General features: G+C 31.1%; 2 protein-coding genes across 2 annotated transcripts; both read right to left on the minus strand.

Annotated features, from left to right (window-relative positions):
• Window positions 1-7,934: 7,934 nt before the first annotated feature.
• On the minus strand, window positions 7,935-12,758 carry HELRODRAFT_189730 (hypothetical protein). Its single transcript, XM_009032158.1, has 7 exons — window positions 12,551-12,758; window positions 11,329-11,587; window positions 11,048-11,104; window positions 10,098-10,322; window positions 9,728-9,844; window positions 9,195-9,261; window positions 7,935-8,912 (listed from the first exon to the last, which is right to left on the minus strand). The coding sequence occupies exons 2-7, from the start codon at window positions 11,488-11,490 to the stop codon at window positions 8,866-8,868; spliced, it is 675 nt and encodes a 224-aa protein (XP_009030406.1). The 5' UTR covers window positions 11,491-11,587; window positions 12,551-12,758; the 3' UTR covers window positions 7,935-8,865.
• Window positions 12,759-14,504: 1,746 nt separating this feature from the next.
• HELRODRAFT_189731 (hypothetical protein) lies at window positions 14,505-17,676 on the minus strand (the record flags this gene model as incomplete). The annotated part of the gene is made up of 7 exons (XM_009032159.1): window positions 14,505-15,558; window positions 15,633-15,777; window positions 16,095-16,161; window positions 16,284-16,400; window positions 16,858-17,082; window positions 17,261-17,317; window positions 17,473-17,676. 6 exons carry the CDS (start codon window positions 17,674-17,676, stop codon window positions 15,713-15,715), a joined length of 735 nt encoding a protein of 244 aa, XP_009030407.1. The 3' UTR covers window positions 14,505-15,558; window positions 15,633-15,712.
• Window positions 17,677-22,402: the final 4,726 nt, after the last annotated feature.

The raw sequence follows: 22,402 nt of genomic DNA on the forward strand, positions 1-22,402 counted from the left end.
AATGGATACGATCTATTTGGTGTCTTTGTATTATGACTATTACCATTGCTATTGTTATCATTATCATTACTTTTACCATCTTTTCGTTGTGCTGATTTATCGTCATATTCAATAGCAATATTCTCACCATCATCTTCCTCATCACCACCAACATCTTCACAGGTCTAGATTTTTATATTCATCTGTGTTTGACATCACAGCAGTTCTATTCGTTACAGACATTATCATTTTATTTCATCATTCGATTTCGCGGTCATCATTAAAATTATCGTCATCATCCAAAACAGCAACAGCGCCAGTTTTAATTATCATTCTTACCTAATCATCGTCTACAATGAATTTTTAAATCATCATCCTGAGATGGAATCAAACGATCTTAAACATCATCATCGTCATCATCATCGCTACCGTTATCATCATCATCATTTACACGGTCATCATCGTCTCGGTCATCATCGTGTCATCATCTCCATCGTCACCATCATATTCATCATCATCATTATTATCGCCGTTATTATCTTCACTTTTTCAACCTTTCTATCTTTCTCTTCTCATTATCATTTTACTCATTCTAATGATCATAGACTAAATTTTCAACGTCCAATTATCACAAAGGTAGGACGAACTCACTCAAGTGCTTCGTTTTCTTATGTAACTAATTGAGAATTTTCTGGCGTATGACGTCAAAAATGATACAAAGATCATAATATTATGATAATTATGATTATAATTATTTGTATTATTAAATAAAATAATGAAAACGTGTTACTTTATTTTTTTCCAACTCGTCAAAAAGAAATGCTTAATAGAATGAATTATAAATAAAATGTTTATAAAATGTTAAACAATACCTAAAATTTTTTTTGTAAAATCTAAAATAATAATAATAATAAAATTAAAAGTCAAAAGCGAAAGATTTGTAATTAAAGTTGTATAGCCTAATCCTCGATTAATTCAGCAACGAGAAGAAAATCATTAATTTATTTTCTCTAGATTTTCATGTGTGCGTGTGTGTGTGTGTGTCTATGTGTGTGTTTATGTGTGTGTTTATGTGCGTGTGGGCATGTGCGAGTCCGTGTGCGTACAACTGCGCGTCTATGTATATGTGTTTGTTTGTTTAAGTGTGTGTTTGCGTATATGTAAATGTGTGTGAATGCTTGTGTGTAAGCGTGTATGTTTGTTTGTGTGCGTGTATGTGTGCGTGTTTTTGTGGTGTTTGTGTTTGTGTGTTTTTCGTGTGTACATGCGTGCTTTATAAAACTGCTATTAAAGTTTTACTGCGATTTATGAAGAAAATTATTTAAGATAATTGTTAATTATAACAATCGCATCAGCAATTCAAATAGTAGTAACAACAATAATAATAATAATAAATTTATTCCTTGGCATCACGATCATTCACCCGACCATTCATTATTATGCGTCTAAGATTATTTAACTGTATTAAAGCGTAGGTGTGTTATTGTTTGTATGTATGCATGTTTGTTTGTATATATGTTTGTTTGCATGTATGTTTGTTCATTTGTTTGTGTGTTTGTTTGTTTGTTTGTGTTATTTAAAGTCATTGAGTATGTTTGTTTTTCTATAATGTTAATAAATTCTTCTGAATTAATGAACTAATTTCATTCTTTGCTCTTTCTTGAGTGCAAATTATTTATTCGCCTTCATTATTTGAAGTGGTGTTCGTGGTATAATTTGCTTAGCGCGTGTTGTTTTTGGTTTGGTCTGCAGTTGGTTCTAACTGCAGTACCAGGTTCTAACTGCCAGTGGTGGGGTGGGGGTGTGATTTTCAAAATTCTAGAATAATGATTGAACTTTTAATCTTTTTATCTTTTGCAAATTTCCGTTTTGGTAGCGAGGACAATTTTCTAGATACTTCAGAATGTAAATCAGTCGGTAATCTAATTTTTTTTCAAACAGAATCTTCTTTCATGGTCTTCTCATCATCTCTGGATTCTTATTATTATTATTATTCTTAAAAAAAATCATAATCTGACAGACGCAGAAACTGAAAATATTTTGAAAATCATCCTTTGTATTGTCTTCTTTTTTGTTTAGTGATTTTTTTTGTTTTTTGCGCACACACACGCATTACTCATACAATACAAAAACAAATATGATACAAACATGATACAAACACATACAAACAAATATGAACATGACGTCCATGATAGGCGTTTTTTCAATTAAGGTTTTTTATCTAATTTCCATTTTTTTAATCATTAATTAAATAATATTTTCAATATTAATGACAAACATACTGTTTAAAATATCACTACGCCTATAGGATATAACCTTAGAGGTGACAATGAATTTTTAGAAGTTAAGAAAATAAGAAAGAAACACATATTTTTGATTCTTCAACAGTAAACAAAGAAAATATACAAAGCCAGAAAATTTATTAATTAGAGTAACACATTAAGCCTTCAAACACACGGCGGTTTATATCAGATGTTAGTTGGGTCGTTAGGGTTATTAGGAACAATCATTTGCTGAAGCCGTAGTCATATTTTTCATCCAAGAATCGATATAAAACATTTGGTCATGTTGGTATTTTTTATTACATTCAAGAAAAAAATAAGGAAAATTTTTGTGTAAAGTAAAAACCCATCCATAATTTTGAACTAAAGTGATACGTGTTATACATAGGGTTTGATATGGACGAAATTACGTACAGAAATACCCGCATTGTTGTGCAAAGATCAAATAGGAGTTTAAAAATGTTGGGACATCTATTGTCAATTATTTTTTTCTAAACTTTAATTCCAGTCACGGCTTGCCAATGTTCAATTAACTCAGACCTCACCTACCTACGTTCAACTAATTCAATCTCTAGCTTACCTATTGCTCGTTAACACAACTCATTATACACTTTATATTTGTGATTATATGTTACCAAAGTAGAAAAAATTAAGAAGAATAGACAAATTACAACAATATAACAGCTAAAACATGTACGCATGTATATGTGTACATGTGTGTTTGTATGTATGTACGTATGTATGTATGTGTTTGTATTTTGTGTATGTGTGTGTACGCTTGAATCATTATAGAACTTTCTGAAAAAAAAATAAAAAACTGAAAAAGTGCATCTCGCAAACGGCATTTAGTGAGAAGCCCCCTCGCCACGTCAAGGCAGCCGTTCGGGAGGGGTATAAAAAAAAGTGCACGCTTCTCAAATTAGTTAGATAAATAATCCTATCTACCTATTCAAGTGCCTTAGCTAATAACGTCTAAGCCTCAACTTACCTATTCATTACAATTAAGCCCTAGCTTACCTAAAATTACAAAACTCAAGAGCCCAATTCATTTGCCAATCGGCCCCACCCCACCACCTACACAATGCCTTGGGCTCCAACCTAATAATAATAATGTAAGACTTAATAATCAACCTACCTATCAATACACTTACAGCGTTTATTTAAGATTGTTCCTATTATTACATTATTGCCTTTAACTACCTATGAAATTAAATTACTCTCAACCTTAGTAATAATAAATCTATTTGATGTGTTGTGAAAATAAAATTACGCTCAAATACTAATATATGTGTTTATGTATGTATTTGTGTGTGTGCAATACGCTAGTGCGTGTAATGTGGGTATAAGAAAAAATAGAAGCGATAAACTTACGCGCCTACCTATTCAACTACATTAGTGTTGGATGTCTTCTATCTATCCTACCTACAATTTAAATTATGCCTATCTAACTTACCTATATAGCTACCTAATGTAATGTGTGTGTGTGAGTATTTGTGCTGAATGACGCATCTCAAATAAATAAAAATAAAAATGGTAAAATAGAAAGAAAGATAAAGACGAAGAGAGTAAGACCTGTAAGTAATCCCGCCAACTCTATATAACCGCGCCAACTCTATATAACCGCGCAAACTCTATATAACTCTATATAACCGCGCAAACTATATATATAACTCTATATAGCTATGCAAACTACTACATTCAATAAATAAATATTCCCCTAAAACCAGGAACCACCGCGTACCTGGCTGAATGTATGATGTGAAACAAAACCAAAAAACACAAAACGAAAAACACACCATAAAGTAGAGTAAAAGAATAGAAGCCCCTAACCTACCTATGTAATTAAATTGCCTTATGCCCTAGCCTACCTATATATTAAATTAATTTTTAATCTCACCTACCTATGTTTCATTAACTTATCTTAAGTCTCATGAAGAAAGAGAAAAAGGAGTAAAACATAACATAAAATAATACCACACAAACAAACATGATGTATGTATGTATGAGCAGCCGCTAAAGAACCTGCCTAAAATAAAAAAGAATTCAACATACAAACCACAGACAAACATACAAACCACAGACAAACATACAAACCACAGACAAACATACAAACTCTATATAACTCTATATGACTCTATATAGCCGCGCAAACTCTATATAACTCTATATAACCGCGCAAACTCCATATAACTCTACATAACCGCCAAACTCTATATAAGCATACAAAATACTACATCTAACAAATAGCCAGGAACCACTGCGTACCTGCTGAATGTATGATATGAAACAAAACCAAAAAACACAAAACGAATAACACACCACAAAGTAGAGTAAAAGAATAGAAGTCCCTAACCTATCTATGTAACTAAATTACCTTATGCCCTAGCCTACCTATATAATAAATTTTTTAATCTCACCTACTTATTTCATTAACTTAACTAAAGACTCATGAAGAAAGAGAAAAAAGAGTAAAATATAACATAAAATACTACTACACAAACAAACATGATGTATGTATGTATGTATGAGCAACCGCTAAAGAACCCATTTAAAATAAGAAAAAAATACAACATACAAACCACAGACAAACATGCAAACTCTATATATAACTCTATATAGCCGCGCAAACTCTATATAACTCTATATAACCGCGCAAACTCTATATAAGCATGCAAAATACTACATCTAACAAATAAAAATCCCACTAAAACCAGGAACCACCGCGTACCTGCTGAATGTATGATGTGAAGCAAAATAAAAAAACACAAAACGAAAAACATACCATAAAGTAGAGTAAAAGAATAGAAGTCCCTAACCTACATATATAACTAAATTACCATATGCCCTAGCCTACCTATATAATAAATTAATTTTTAATCTCACCTACCTATGTTTCATTAACTTAACTCAAGACTCATGAAGAAAGAGAAAAAGGAGTAAAACAGAACATAAAATACTATCACACAAACAAACATGATGTATGTATGTGTGTGTGTATGAGCAACCGCTAAAGAACCCACCTAAATAAAAAAAAACACAACAAACAAACCACAGACAAACATGCAAACTCCATTTAACTCTATATAACCGCGCAAACTCTATATAACTCTATATAGTAAAGATGAATAACAAAAATAAATATAAAAAATATAAAATAAAGATATAAAAAAATGAGACCAGGCGCTATGACAATGGTCCAAAGCACCTGATCTGAATTCAACGTGTTCTCGGCTCCTTTTTATACCAGTTCCATCCATATATTCTTATCATTTCAATAATTTACATCAATAAAACACTTTATTTAATGTATATGAATCATTATTATAGGTACTTAATAACAATATATTAACTATCCTAAAATGAATTCAACGAACGCCTACGGACTTCCTGACGGGATGGTTCGAGAATGTTTACACGTTTGACTAGTTGAATTCAAATTTAATCGAGATAAATCCCTTTTTGTATAACAATTGAAAAATAAAAATAAGTGTTTATTTTATTTTTTTATATATTATACTTACAATCATTCACATCTGTAAAAAGTTTATTGATTTAAGTTATTTGATTTTTGATTTTGTGTAATACACTAATATACATTCTTGACAACAGACCTTCGAAACATTCTGATTGACTGGTTGGAACTGCTGTATATAATCTTAGTAATTATTTGTATTAGGGATGCACCGAAGTTTGGCCCCGGCTCCGGCCAAAATCCGGCTTTTTTATCAAATCCGGCCCCGGATTTTTTTTCATTGAATTCAATTAATTTTATGTCAATAAGTTAAAAGCTAAGCATACATGACACATAATAACAACATCACTAATTGTGAAATGAGCTGGACAATTTTCTTTGTGCTATAACATGGGTTATTCATACATTATAAGCTGATCTTTGTGTAAAAGAACTTGTGCACGGGTTTATACTATATAATTGTATATGACGGATCATATAGTTACATAAAACATATATACATAGAGATACATAAGCGCATAATTTAAGAACATGGTATGGTAAAGGTTAGGCTAGGCATACATGACACATAATAACAACATCACTAATTGTGAAGTGAGCCACTGGACAATTTTCTTTGAGCTATAACATTGGTTATTCATACATATAAGCTGATCTTTGTGTAAAAGAATTTGTGCACGTGCATAAATGACACAAAATAACATCACTAATTATGAGATGAGCTGGACAATTTTCTTTATGCTATAACATGGGTTATGCATGAATTATAAGCTGATCTTTGTGTACAGAATTTGGCGTATCACACAACTTATTCATATATCTGAATTAAATAACTATTTGCTTGGTGTTATTTTTTGATGTTCAACATGTAGATAACCGCAAATGTGAGTATTTTTTCTAACGTATGTAAAATGGTACCTAAAATCCGGGCCCGGCTCCGGCCCCGGTCGGTTTTTGAATTTTAAATCCGGCCAAGTCCGGCCCCGGCCGGATTTGAAAAACCTGAATCCGGTGCATCCCTAATTTGTATACATGGATTCTAAATACTTTATATATATTTATTTATAACTTCCTTATAAAGCCAACAGTAATCAGTGTTACATATATATCTACATGTGTATGTACGCGCGCGGTTCAAATTATTTCAAAAGAATTAAAACTAATTTGACACTACACACCTCAATTTACTTTAATTGTATAATTTAAATGTATAAATATGAAAATATAAATATATTTAATAACTACACTTATCCATTTATTTATTTAGTTTTGTGTGCATATAATATTTGGTAAAATTTATTTTATAGGAATCGAATAAAATGTTTATTCCGGCTAATTCACTAACGTGCAGTGAAACTAATTTTAAAATGACGTCATCTCCTCCAATGATTACTCTCCGAATTACCCATCCTATTTCAATAATTCTTGTGCCGTTGTTTAGAAAAAACAAATTAATTAAATAAAATAAAATTAATTTTTTTTTATTAGTTAGGTCGCAATCAATATCGATGTAGCAATTAAATTAAATTAAGATGTTTTTCAATGTCAGTCAAGGTCGACACTTCCTTCGATATGTTGGTTGATCACACACACGGTCATCATGTACGTGCTAATGTATGTTTGCGTATTTTAGGTAGGCCTTTATTAGTTTAGGTAAAAGTAAAATAGATGAGCCTCGGCTAAAGTTTAAATAAAAGTTTAGAAAAAAAATTGATTGATCATAGGTTGGTATCTTCGAATTTTATTTTTCTCTTTCATGTTTGTCGTTGAGTGAAGGTCCAATAGATGTCAATGCGTCCCTTCAAAGGTCAAATAGTTTTCCATGCGGCCCTTCAAAAGTCAAATAGTTTTCAATGCGGCCCTCACAGCAAAAAGTTTGCCCACTGCTGGTTTAAAAATATATATCTTTGTATATGTGTGTATTGTTACGTAGGCAAATTTGTGTTTGTATTTTTTAATATGTTTGTTTCTATGGAATATATATTGTATGCATGTAAGCTTTCTTTTAATAAGCATATGTGTATGCACATGCATAATTAAAAGTGTTCTATGCTAATAAAGTTAATACGATTGAACGAAGATGTTGGTTTTATGGGCTTCATTTGCATAAGGCTGGTTTGTTAGTTGGTTGGTTGGTTGATTGGTTGATTGGCTGGCATGTTAAAAGGTTGGTTCGAAAAGTTTTTAAACGAAAAAAACAGTTTTTTTTAATTTGGTAGAAACGTTATTTTTATTGGCACATACATTAAATATCAAATTGGAAAAAGATCAAAATGGATTAACAAACAAATGTTTTTACACCAGTTATTAGTAATTAATTAATTGGTTAATTAATTAAGACTTTAATTGAACAAATTAGTAAGATTTTCATTTACCGAATTAATAAAAGTTACTGAACGTATGTCTGTGATTAATTTTTCTGATAAACAGTGTTGAAACTTTTTTACATGCCACGATTAGTATAAAATAAATTAGATTATTGGATTATTTATTTATTTATTATTCATTTGACATTTAAATATTTAGAAATAGCTACTAATAAAAATAATCAACTATGTGAGAATTTCAAACGATTTTTAAAATCAACAAAATTCTTTTAAAATCATTCCAACAGACGTAAGATAAAAAGGTGTATGTGTACATGTTGTGAAAAACTAAAAAAAACACTAATTAGTTATATAATCAATTAATTAACTTATTATTTGATTAATTATGTTAATTGATAATTAATAAATTAATTTAATTCATTGAAAATAATTGTAAAATTACGATAATAATGATTCCAAGTTTTTAAAAGATCAAATGAATTAAAAGGAGCGAATTAAAACTACTACGACATAAGATAAATTTAAAAAATAAATTCAATAAATATTTAATTAGACGAATAATTGAATGCAAATATAAAACAAATCGCAAAAATTAAATACGTTATAATACAATGATCGAATTAAATTACATTTAAAATTTTATTAAAATAAATAAATAAGTTGTTATAAGAAGAAGTCATTTGCTTAAAAAAACCATTCTTCACTCAGATATCATGATAATCATCTCAGTCACTCATCATCATCGTCATCATCATCCTTTTATTATATATGTCAATTTCTTCTATACCGTCCGATCTTTATATTTTTATTGTTGACTCTGGAAGCCAGCGTTTTCGTGTAGCATTTGGCTAGCTGTATAAAAAGTGAATCGGAAAAAAATAATGTTACCTTATATTGAATATTATAATTATATTAATAATTATTATGTCTCATTAAATGATCATGATTCTTGTAATTAATGTCATGGAACGATAGCATTGCTGCAGTCATCATGTTTTTATAACTTTAGTAGCATTAATTATAAGTTGAAAATCGCTCATTATCATCATCATCTTATAAGTATTATGATCCTCATCATAATTATCACCATCATCATTCTCATCATCGTCGTCGTCGTCATCATCGCGAACTAACTTGGCTTCTGCCTTCCTTCATGATGAACTGATGAAACAACGGTAACAGTGTCAAGGTCGGTTTTGATCTGAATTCAATAAAAATGTATAATTAGCATAATAGTAATAATTATTATAATTATAATAGGAATAATGATAATAGTAAGAATAATAATAAGACTTATGTGTATTAGTTCAATAAGACTAATAATAATAATAATGTGCAATAGTTCAATGGCAATGTATTGTAATGGTTAAGACGCCTGGCACTGATGCTGCAGTAACCGCATTTGAACGCAGAGATTCCCACGTATCAATATGCGTTTTGTTTGAGATGTGTTGACACATGCGCGTTCAATTTACAGTCGTTTCGTGTTTGCTGTCAATACTTCTGAAAAATACTTGCGAGAGAAAAAAAGAGTGAAAGAGAGAGAGAGAGAGAGAAAGAAAGAGGGAGAAAGAAAGAGAGTGAGAGAGAGAGTTGTAAAAAAAATGATGACAACAATAATGATAATTTCAACAGCAATAATTGTACTTCATCATAAATGTACTAACATTAGGGCAGCACGTGACTTTGGCGCAACTTGAAGCGGCAACAGCAGCGAATATGGCGGCAAATATTCCGCAGATGGCCAGCAGTGAGTCTACGGCTACCGTCCCGTTGTGGATGTACTGGAAAGAGTTTTTTTTTAATTTTGTTTACTGATCTTCAGTTAATTAAGTCACTGGGAGGAAAATTAATAAGAAAAAAATACGCCCAATGTGTAAATTTTACATACAATTTTTTTAGTCTTTATTATTGCTGTACTGACATAAGCAAAACCACTTAAAATGTTACAGATGTAATATCTATATATCTTTTTAAACCTCAGCTAAAGATTGAATAAAAAATTTGAAAATTAAATTTAAAAAAGTTGTGTCTTACTGGAACGAGATGTTTCGAGTTGGCAATACGGTAGGTCATTGGAAAAAATTCTCTATAGAACTCAGACAGCTCCGTGTATTTCTGGATAACGTCTGGATTGTCGCTGCCCTCCATGTCTCTCAGCTTCATGGCGTTGAAGTCTTGGTTGGCTGCTGCCATGCCTAGGGCGGTCTGTAGGACTCCTAGTACGCAGGCAAAGATGTTCATAAATAGACCCCAGATAACCTGTATGTGTGTTTATGTGTGTGTGTGTAATGTGTGTGTGTGTAATGTGTGTAGTGTGTATGTGCATGTGTGCGTGTGTGTAATTAAGTATACGTTTGTATCTGTTTGCGTGTCTGTGTGAGTGTTATCTGCGCTTCTGTCCATCTAAGTACGTGTAGTCGTGTACGTTTATGTGCCTGTTTGTCTGTCAGTGTGTGTGTGTGTGTGTGTGTGTGTGTGTTTTTTTTGTATGTATGTGTGTTTGTGTAGTGTATGTTTATAAAAAATTGTGTATCCATTTTCTTGCTTGTGTCTGTACGACATCAGTTGTGTCAGCCACGAATCCCTGCACACATCTGACTTTGTTAGCTAAGTTTAACGAGCGAATTCTTCTTTGAGTAAATAAAATATGCGTGATGTTTGAATACATACTGACGTCATTAATTAAACTTTATGAGAAATTTATTTGACATTTCTGTTTGCTAACTCGGTCAAATTGCAGGTGATATAATTGAGGTCACCGTGTTAGGAACAGGTAAGTAGGATTATTTTAATATCCAATGAATTATTGTCATCGTTGAATGTTTTAAACTCCAGCGGATTAAAATTTTAATTCTATAGTAAATAGAACGCCGATACAATTTTTCATTCGATTGGTTGATTCATTTGAAAGTATGGATGAATAAATGATGAAATTAACGAATGACTGAATGAGTGGATAAATAAATTAATAAAAAAGAACATACCAAGGATGGTGTGGTTCTGCAGCCAAGAACAATGTTAATGATTCCAACAAAGGCGAACTGTCGATGCGAAATGTGATTGAGATGATGTACATGATAACTGATGATGAGATAATAATGATAAAATATAATGTATGATGATGGTAATGAGATGAGATATCATGTATCAATATGATATATCTTATTTGATAAGGTGATATAGTGTCATAAATGAAATGTGTAACTGCATGGAACGAAATGATAAAACAGTGATTCTAAATACCGAAAGATACTCGAGTACTTACGAATATTCCGCACCAGATACCGTAACCGAGATGACCGTACGGATAGCTCATGTTGATGATGGTAGCCGATGGAATGCCGAGTGAGAAACTTGCACATCCCCAAAAAATCAGGAATGCTCCCATCACTATTGTCTTCGTTCCGGAAAAATTAGTGAGACGCATTTTCACGCGAGATGGAGTAAAATATTGAGTGGTGGAAAACTTTGATACCGTCTTTCTTTTCTCCCTTCTTTCGATCTTTCAGAATATATTCAACGCTAAATAGTTTAAATTTATTTTTCAATGTTAATGATGGTATAAGATATGAAAATAATTCACATACAAATAAATTCTTGGTGTGCATATGTACGTGTGAACGGTTTTTGAAAGAAATATATAGCTATTGTGAGTCATCAAATAAATAAAATTTAATACACAAATAAATAAATGAATAAATATATAAAAACTTATTTATAAATAAATAAATATATGTTCTTTATGTATTGTAGAAACAATTGTTTGGGTAATAGATTTATTAAGTACACGAACAAACACGTACACAAACACACACACACACACACATACTTTCAGACAAACACACACAGAAAACATCGCATGGTGACACACTGACAAAATAAAGGTATGTGTATGTATTCATGTGTGTATGTGTATGTAGGTGTGTGTTTGTTTGCGTGTGTGTGTGTGTGTGTGTGTGTGTGTGTAGTCCCAAAATAGCTTGCGCCTTGCGAAGCGTATCAAATGAATTTAAATCAGTAAACAATGGCTCTAAAACATAGGCGCTCGCTCTAATAATGCAATAATAGTAATAATAAGAAGAAGAAGAATAAGAATAAGAAGAAGGATACAAAATTAATAATAACAACATTATTAATAATAATAAAAATGAAAAAGCAACAACAAATTATTGTAATGTGTAGCAGTGGTGAAGGAAAACTACATCAACAATAACGAATGCCACAAGGATTTTGACAGCAATAAATATATTTAATAACAATAATTTTAATAATTATCTTGATAATTTGCATGCAACAATTATGAGCAATGAATAAACTTGAAATATAAAAATACTACATTGCATGTTTTCGTTAAATTCCGTAATTAAAAAAAATTAAACAATAAATATAAAATTAAAATATGTACTTTTATATCTCTCAAATATAAATAGAAATTTAAAACTTTATAAAATATGAAACTGTTAAATTTTTCTGCCTTACCTTCAGTCAATATGTTGGCACGAAGCAGCAAATTTTTTAATTCTTTGATAAATTTCTAAAAAAATAAAATAGTAAAATAGAAATATTATCAAATATAAACAAAAAAATATCAAAAAAATTTTTTTAAACTATTCAAATTAATTACAACAAAATTTAATTTCAAATACATAAAAACTTATTTACGAAATAAATTCAAAGTTGAAATTTCACAAAAACCAAATTAACCTAGACGAGCAACACGGCTGTTGGAATAAGACTCGGAAAAAGTTCAACTCAACTCCAGTATTATTTTAGTCCCAACACTCCTATCACTGCATATATATACACACACAAAATATCTCCACACACATACATACAAACGCACATACACATACGCACACATACATAAATATATATATACACACACACATGTATCTTAACACTCATACACAATACAATGCAAATGTACTAATGGTAATGAATACGTGCACATGTGTATGTACGTGCGTACATGTATTCTACACAATAACTGTGTGTGTAAAGTACAATACTAATGAAAATTTATCAATGGTCAAGTAATGTTCTGGCTCCTATAGAGTCATTTAGCAGAATAATGAAATCATTATATGGAATTGAAATAATGATATTAATTGTGGTAATTAAATTAATGTTATTCAGTGTTCTCCACACGCACGCACACGCACACATACAGAACCACACAAATACATGCATGCGTAATGCGTCGTATACACGCACCGGTCTTTGAAGCGAGTTATTTGTTAGGGTACTGTGAGTATTTTTGTTAGCGTATCAAGTATTGACGTGCCTTGCAGAGTGAGACGTTGGTTTTGAGATTCGTTTATAAATTGGCATTGTTATTTGTCATTGTCACTTCAATACTACTACTGCTGCTGCTGCTGATGTTGCTGCTACGACTACTACTACTACCACAACGACCACGACGACCATGACGACCATGACGACAGTCGAAGAAAATATACGACAACTGTTACTACTACCACTGCAACTACTATTACTTTTATTATTGTTTTTGTTATTATTATTATTATGACTATTATTTAAACTTGTTATTGTTATCATTATTATTGTGCTTGTATCTATCGTTACCTTTGTTGATTCCAGCTAACCATAAAACCAATTAATACGGAGGTTCATCATTAATTAACTTTGGCGAAACGTTTTTTGTTGTGTCTCGTTGCTGTTATTGTTGCAGTAGTAGCAGCAGCAGCAGCAGCAGTGGTAGTAGTAGTAGTAGTTGCAATAGTAGTAGTAGTAGCAGTAGTAGTGTAGTATTAGTAGTAGTAATAATAATAGTAGTAGTAGTAGTAATAGAAGCAGTAGCAGCAGTAAAAAAAGTAGCAGCAGTAGTAGTATAGTTGTAGTAGTAGTAGTACTAGTAGCAGCAGTAGAAGTTGCTACTGCAGTAGTAGCAACAGTAGTAGTAGCAACAGTAGTAGTAGTAGTAGTAGTAGTAGTAGTAGTAGTAGTAGTAAAACTGTAACGTTGTTGAAGAACGTTCGATTTAGTAACGTTTCGTCTTTGTTGTTGAATTATAAATAGCCAATTTAAAACGAGTAGAAATAATTTTCCAATTGTCATCGTTAGTCTTATCATTATATTTAATGTTACGATTTTTTACCCAGCGAGCAGTTGTTAATACTCTGTCACTCATTTTACATTTGCTACTCTGTTTCTTAGTTTGTCTTGTTACTCAAAGTTACTTGGGTTAATACAGACAAATTATGCTGAGTGTGAAATATCAAATGTTGAATACTATGATAGCATTTAAATACTTCGTCTACCAAGTAACTTTATTACTATTAGAGCATTGTACTGGCTACTTTTTAGTTAGTTAGTATAAACAGCACTGTTTATCTTAATTACAATCATGATGTTGTTATATATTTTGATAGAATCAATCGTTCGAGTGTTTTTATGGTAAAATTAAAATCTTTATAAATTTTTCAAAATATAATTTCGAAAAAGTAATGAATATAAATTACATAAGATCAATATTTATAATTAACTGCTATTGTTCGTTAGATAAAAATTAAAGAAGGCTACATTATCAAACAAACACACAGACAACACACATACAAACACATACAGATACAAACATTGCACACACGCGCACACACACACATACGCACACGCACACGCACACATAAACCACATGCATATTGCTATCATGTTAATATCATTAAAGGTAACTGTTCTTAATCAATTAACAAGCAAATCATCATTAAAGAGAATAATTAAAGACAAAAATAAATTTTGTAAAAGTTAACACGAAATATAAAACATAGAATGAATTTTTGTGTTTTTCAGTTATTACTAATTAAAATACATTAAGACACAATGTGTTGAAAATATATAATGTGCGAAATCAAATTTATTTAAAAAAGTTAATTGAAATATTTTAAAAACCAAATTAAAAATTAGTAAAAATCAAACGTTTTTACACGACAAATAAATATATTAATAAAAATAAATTATCGAAAACTAGAAAACTAATTTAAAAAACATCGAATTTTCGTAAATATATACAATTGTCATTTGAAAATAAATAAATTAATGATTGTTTCATTTGGTGAGTAATGCAAACAAAGAGATACTTTGTGAGAAAATCAAAAATATTCTCTTTAAATAAGATAAAGTTGTTGAACAAACAGTTTGTAAGTGCAATCACGTGTTCGTACGCTATATAATGAGTTATAGCATGTTATATATTGTGTTATATGTTATGTTATATATGGTGTAAGTTATATTGTGTTTTGTTGTGCTAAAGGCTGTGATATGAAGCCGTATTTATATCTATTTATTCATTAAAATTTAGCATCATATTATATCTAGTTAGATAGTATCAATTATCATCCTTGATGATACATATATCATCTGTTGTTACCACAGATTTAATCATTATTTGTATCATTTTCATTATTAACATATATATTATCAAGAATATGATTGTAATTATCAGACATTACCATCATCGTCATCATCATTTTCATCATTAGCAACAGCACCAATATAGCAACAGCATCATCGTCTTCACCATCATCATCATATTCATCATTACTTCATCATCAGTCATTATTCTCATCATCCTAATTATCTTTCTCCTCCTCATCATCATCTTCTTCATCATCATTCTCACCATCATCTTCTTCTTAAGCTTGCTGTACGGTGTGTGGAGGTCCCTGAAAGCCTGCATTTTCGTGCATCATTTGTATCTCTTTATCAAAATTTATTTAAAAAAATTTTATTTTATTAAAAATAATAAAAAATATAACAAAGTATTATAAATTATAAATTGTATTTTAATATTAACTAAATAATAATAATATTTATTACAATAAAATATTATTTACGATCATTTTGTAACAATGAAAAGAACTTGTTATAAACACAAACGTTTTGACATTCATGAAATGTTATGATTGAATTGTTTGAAAACTTCACATTTGAAGCGCTATATAAATGATTTTCTATACACTCTGTAATAAAAATTAAACACAACGAAATTTTAAATCAATTTAAGATGTGACTTACTTGGTTTTTGCCTTGCTTCGTGGTGCGTTGATGCCACAACAGTTACACTATCGAGATCCGTCTTGATCTAAATAATTTAACAAAATTTATTTACAAATTGCTTTTATACATTAATATTTATTAATAAAAAATATAAAATCATTATTTGTTTATTAAGTGGATAAAATATCCACACAAAAATCTGCCAACATTAGGACAGCAGGTAACTTTAGCGCAGCTGCAGGCGACGTTAGCGGCAAATATGGCGGCAAATATCCCACAGATGGCTAGCAAAGAGTCAACGGCCACTGTTCCGTTGTGCAGGCTCTGGTGGTGATGAGTGGTGAAAAAATGGTGGTGGTGTGGCGATTGACGGTGATGAAGTAGCTCCCATGGGTATGAAGAGCTACTATAAAACGCCGTAGAAATAATGGAAACTTTACAAAATGCTAGAGCTTTTTAGGTAGACATAAATGCCTAATGTGTTGCAGTCTATATGTTGTATACGCTAACTAACTAAATAATGACATATAATAAAAAAACTTTATTAGTTAGGCACATGCTAGGAACGAACGCAATATTGAAAACAATTACGTGACAATACGTCTGCCTCTATGAAACAGATCAATATCAATAACGCAATGCATCCAGATTTATTCAGTCAACTTAACATTTGGTTATGTGAAGCGCAAAAAGATCAAAATTGAAAAATTTAACAAAATACATATAAAAAGTAAAAGCCCGACGTACAATTATAACTATTAATAAAAACAAGCCAGCTTACCGGAACAAGATTCTTAGACAGGGCAATTTTATAAGTCATTGGAAAGAAATCTCTGTAAAAGTCAGCTAATTCTTGAAACTTTGCATAATTGGGATCATATGAATCGACCAATCCTTCCCTCAACTTCATGGCACTGAAATCCTGGTTGGCAGCTGCCGTCCCCAGAGCCATCTCTAGGACTCCAAGGATGCTGGCAAAAATGTTTAGAACCAATGCCCAAAGAACCTGAGTGTTTTTTTTCGTGTGTGTGTGTATTTCGTGTGTGTTTTCGCGTGTATGTGATTACGTGCGTGTCGTGTGTGTATGTTTACGAAAAAGTTGGTATGTGTGTATTCTATTAAATAAATCCTACCATCATTATCAAATTTCCAAAGAACATCCCCCATCACTCATTCCATCTTACCAGGCTCGGAGTTGTCCTGCAGCCCAGCACGATGTCGATGATCCCAACTATGGTAAACTGTCAGTTGTACGTGTTTCCAGTTTTAATTAATTATTATTTTTGCCGACTCATTTCACCAATAAAAAGCAAAAACTTTTCATTAGGATTTTTATTTAACTGATAATTCAAACTGCTAAAGACGTTTCGTTTCAATCAGACATAAGAAAAAATACTTGACACCAAATAAACAATATAAGGGCTGAAACAATACTCACAAAGACGCCACACCAGATCCCATAACCGAGATGACCGTACGGATAGCTCATGTTGGCCGGTGTGGCCGATGGGATGCCCAGTGCGAAACTTCCCAATCCCCAGAAAATCAGGAATGCTCCCATCACTATCGTCTTCGTTCCCGAAAAGTTACTCAGACGCATTGTTTGCTGTCGATCTTTGGCTCAAGTTATTCACGATTGTAAAAAAGATGATGAAATCTGATTGTTGAGAAGATGTCAAAAATATTTAAAAAGTTAAAATTTATAAAATAAAAAACTGCTCATAAAAAATAAAATTTATTAGCGGGGAAATAATAAGCAGGGAAATGAGCGCGGAGATGATTTCTGCGTTCTAGGAATGACGGTTAGAAAAATGCGCTGACGATCAAAAGCGATTGAAATCTTTCGTGAGAGATTGCAAGAGCAAGGTTTAAGAATGAAAATTAACGTAGAAACATTGTGAGTGAGAAAGACAGAGGCAGAGAGAGAAAGAAAGAGAGAGAGAGAAATTAATAGATTATAAAAATAGAAAAAGAATAAATTTGTTACCTTAAAATGGATATAATGTGTTTGTACGTTCGTTCGTACGTTTATATTCGTTTGTAAATTTATTTATAAATGTATTTATATGTTCATATGTATGTATGTGTGTATGCTTATATATATATATATATATATATATATATATATATATATATATATATATATATATATATTCAATGAACCAAGAAAAAAGTTGGTTGCCTAGGTATAAACAGGTGTGTATATGCATGCATGCATTAGCTGCAGTGCATGAATGAATGTATATGTATGCGTTTATATGCATGAATGTATGTGTATATTAGTTTATGTATGTGTGTTTGTTTAAATGGATGCATTGTATATACAATAAACGCATGTATGCGTTCATGTTTGCTAATGAAGATTGTTTCAAATCAACCGCATTTATTATCGTTATTATCATCGTTATGGTTATTATTGTTGACATTTAAGAATGAATTAATAAGTGAATTAAGAAATAAATTAATGCATATTCATTCACATACATAGTTGAATGTTGCTCAGTAGCGTTGCAAGTGTATCGTCACTTCGTTGAAAACGAACAAAAGCATCACATCTTTTCATATATGAACTTGTAAAAATAACAAATTTTATATTTCTACGCATGATGGCCCATGAATCAAACAACCATCAAGGGGTAACGTGCATGCCAGCGTGAGCTGGCGTCGTCAATAATTTTCAACAACAATTACGACCAAATATAAAGTCCTAAAAAAGTTATCATTTATAAATAAACCAAGTAAACCGTAACGTTTAGAACGATTACCGTTTGAAATCGAAACCGATTAAAACCGACTCAACTAAATGACGTTTGTAGCGACTCAACCTGTCGAGACATTTGTACCGGTCCAGTCTGTCGGTTTTTTAGTAATTTATCTTGACGGCGTTTGTACCGACCAGACAGAACCACAACTCGTAGAAACCATTATCTTGCTTGAATGCTCTGCTAGTCTAATATCAAGTGTCCCTTTTCAAGCTGTTCTAATTGTATTACATTAATTTTCGTCAAGATAGCTTTATCATATATTGTTAAATGTTTTTCTTAATGAGTTTTTTGTTTTTATTTTCACTGACTTGCACGTTGACACAATAGTTTTCATCGTAAAAACGTTCTAAAATTATTTGAAAGCATTAATTTAAAGTTGCGAACCAAAATAAAATAATAATAACACGAATAATAATAATAACAACAATAAGTAGTAGTAGTAAGATTAGTAGTAGTAGTAGCAGTGTAGTAGTATTAGTAGTATTAGTAGTAGCAGTATTGGTATTAGTAGTAGTAGTAGTGATATTTGCATTAGTAGTAATAATAATATTAATACTAGTAGTAGTATGTATTGTAATAGTAATATGTATTGTGGCCCTGATCTGTTTGTTGAATTGACAATTGTTGAAGTGTTAGTTATATTTTGTTGTTATTTTTACTATTGTTATTGCTGCTGTTTGTTGATATTTTTAATGTGGTTATTTTTATTTTTATTATTGCAAAAGTCAACTTTGTAGTTTGTATGTTATTTGTCGCTACTTTTTCATCATTTTTCATTCATTTATTCAACCGTTCACTCACTCACTCACTCACTCACTCACTCACTCACTCACTCACTCACTCACTCACTCACTCACTCACTCACTCACTCACTCACTCACTCACTCACTCACTCACTCACTCACTCACTCACTCAATCACTCTCTCACTCACTCACTCACTCACTCACTCACTCACTCACTCACTCACTCACTCACTCACTCACTCACTCACTCACTCACTCACTCTCTCACTCATTCATTCATTCATTCATTCGCTCGCTCGTTCGTTAGTCTATTCGCTCGTTCGTTCGTTTATCTGTTCGTTCATTCGTTCGTTCATTCATTCTTTCGCAATGAATGATAGCAAGAAAACAAAGATATGATTATAAATATTTTGTCTATATATGTGTTCACTGAAGTGAAAATGCTGCTCATTGTTTTATTTTTGTAAACTCTTTATGTACATGTTTATTGTTTAATAACAAGAAGAAGAAGAAGAAGAAGAAGAAGAAGAAGAAGAAGAAGAAGAAGAAGAAGAAGAAGAAGAAGAAGAAGAAGAAGAAGAAGAACAACAACAACAACAACAACAACAACAACAGTAGCAGTTGTAGTAGTAGTATTGAATGAATGTGTCAATCAACTATTGATTTTTTTCATGAGAAACTCATATTTATTGTTGACGTGCAATGAAATCAACGTTATCACGGTGATTAAAATTAATTATTTCAATTCAAAATATACCAAAACTCTCTTGAAGTACACATTATGATACAAAGATACAAATTATGACACGAATTTAGATACAAGTTAAGAGATAAAAATTAAGGTACAAATTGAAATACCAAAATACGCATCACATATTTTGGATTATTGAAATATTTTGAAATATATGTATGTTACAACCTCTCGATCGATATGTTACGATTGAAAAGTTTAACGACCAAACATAATATAAATTGTTATCAGGCTAATCACACACCACACACACACAACACACACACACACAGACAAACACACACAAAATTGTCGACCATGGAACAAATGTCAATTAAGAAAATCATCTTCACTTGTTCTTATATCTTCTGATATTATCATATATGATTTTATATTTTTATATTTATATACACAAACATTCTTTTCTAAAAATAAAAAGGAAATAATTTTAAAACTGTATATTATTCAATTGTAAATAATAGAAAAAAAACATTTAAAAAGAATTTAATGCGCAGAATTCGAACCACACACAAACACCGCATATTTATTGTCACCAAATCACGTATACCAGCACACACACACACACACACACAATTGCATGCATACACGCAAACAAACATGATTATTACATATTCACTATACCAAACACGCATGCACATGCACTAAATGCTTTTCGTACGTGACTCTCTGACTGACTTAAAGCCAATAACAGAGCAAACAAAGATGAATGTAACTACGAAAAGGTGTATATTTCTACGGTTGTTTACAGGTAAAACATACAAACAATAAAAACACGCAAACAAAACAAACACATACTCACACGCGCGCACACATATGGATGTTTATACAGGCACACAAACATACGTACGTTAGCAAGTTAAATATGAATGAATGATCCAAAATATTTATATAAGTTATAATATTGATCAAGTCAGAATACAGAATATTAGAGTATTTTATACTCACATCACTCAAAAGCAATTATTAATCAGTAATAAATTTGTTTGAAACTAAGTTTACTGGTCATTATATACATAAACACACCTGCAATAGTGTTACATTATACAGCAATCGCAAATTTTTGAAATACATGCGATCATATTCAAATTCTCCTTCACAGTGATGATTTTTTATCTCCTCTATCAGAATGATGAATATGAATAACAACTTGGATAAACATTCTATTTCTAATAAATTGAACAGATTCCAAAAAATTTTAGTAAATTGATTAATGCCAACAGTTTGTTAGAATTCATTCAAGATACAATACTGTATAAAATATGGTCTCCTTCCAACATTTATACAAATATACACATACAAACATACATATACAAATATACACATACAAACATACATATACAAACATACAAATGCAAACACGTGCATACTTATATAGCTTAAATGTCAACTGGGCAGTTGGACGCTCCGTTTGAAAAAATGCATCAATATTATTTTTTGGCTTGAAAAATTTTTACGTTCACAGGTGTTGGTGATGTAATGTCTGGATGTTTCGTTGTTGTTGTCGATTTTATTATTGATTTTATTTTGTTGTTGTTTTGTTGTTAACACTAATGATTTTATACGTTTTGTTTTGTTGTCATTTTCATTGTTGATTTTATTTGTATTGTTAATTTTATTGTTGTTGTTGTTGTTGATCTAATGTTGGTTTTATTGATTTATTTGTTATATTAAACTTTTTGTTGTTTTGTTGTTGTTTCATTACACTACTGTTATTACTACTGCTACTACTATCTACTAATATTACTACCACCACCACTACTACTACTACTTCTGCTACTACTACTACTACTACTACTACTACTACTACTACTACTACTTCTGCTACTACTACTACTACTACTACTACTACTACTACTACTACTACTACTACTACTACTACTACTTCTGCTACTACTACTACTACTACTATTGCTAATATTAGAGCAATCCCCTCGATTAACTTCGTCACTGTCTTCATTATCATTATGTTCGTCATCATCATCACCATCATCGTCGTCGTCTTCATCATCGTCATAGTCATCATCACACCTCAACATTTCTTTTGACTGTTGTTGCAAAAGAATTT

Source organism: Helobdella robusta (assembly GCF_000326865.2).
Source record: "Helobdella robusta unplaced genomic scaffold HELROscaffold_8, whole genome shotgun sequence".
Taxonomy (NCBI): domain Eukaryota; kingdom Metazoa; phylum Annelida; class Clitellata; order Rhynchobdellida; family Glossiphoniidae; genus Helobdella; species Helobdella robusta.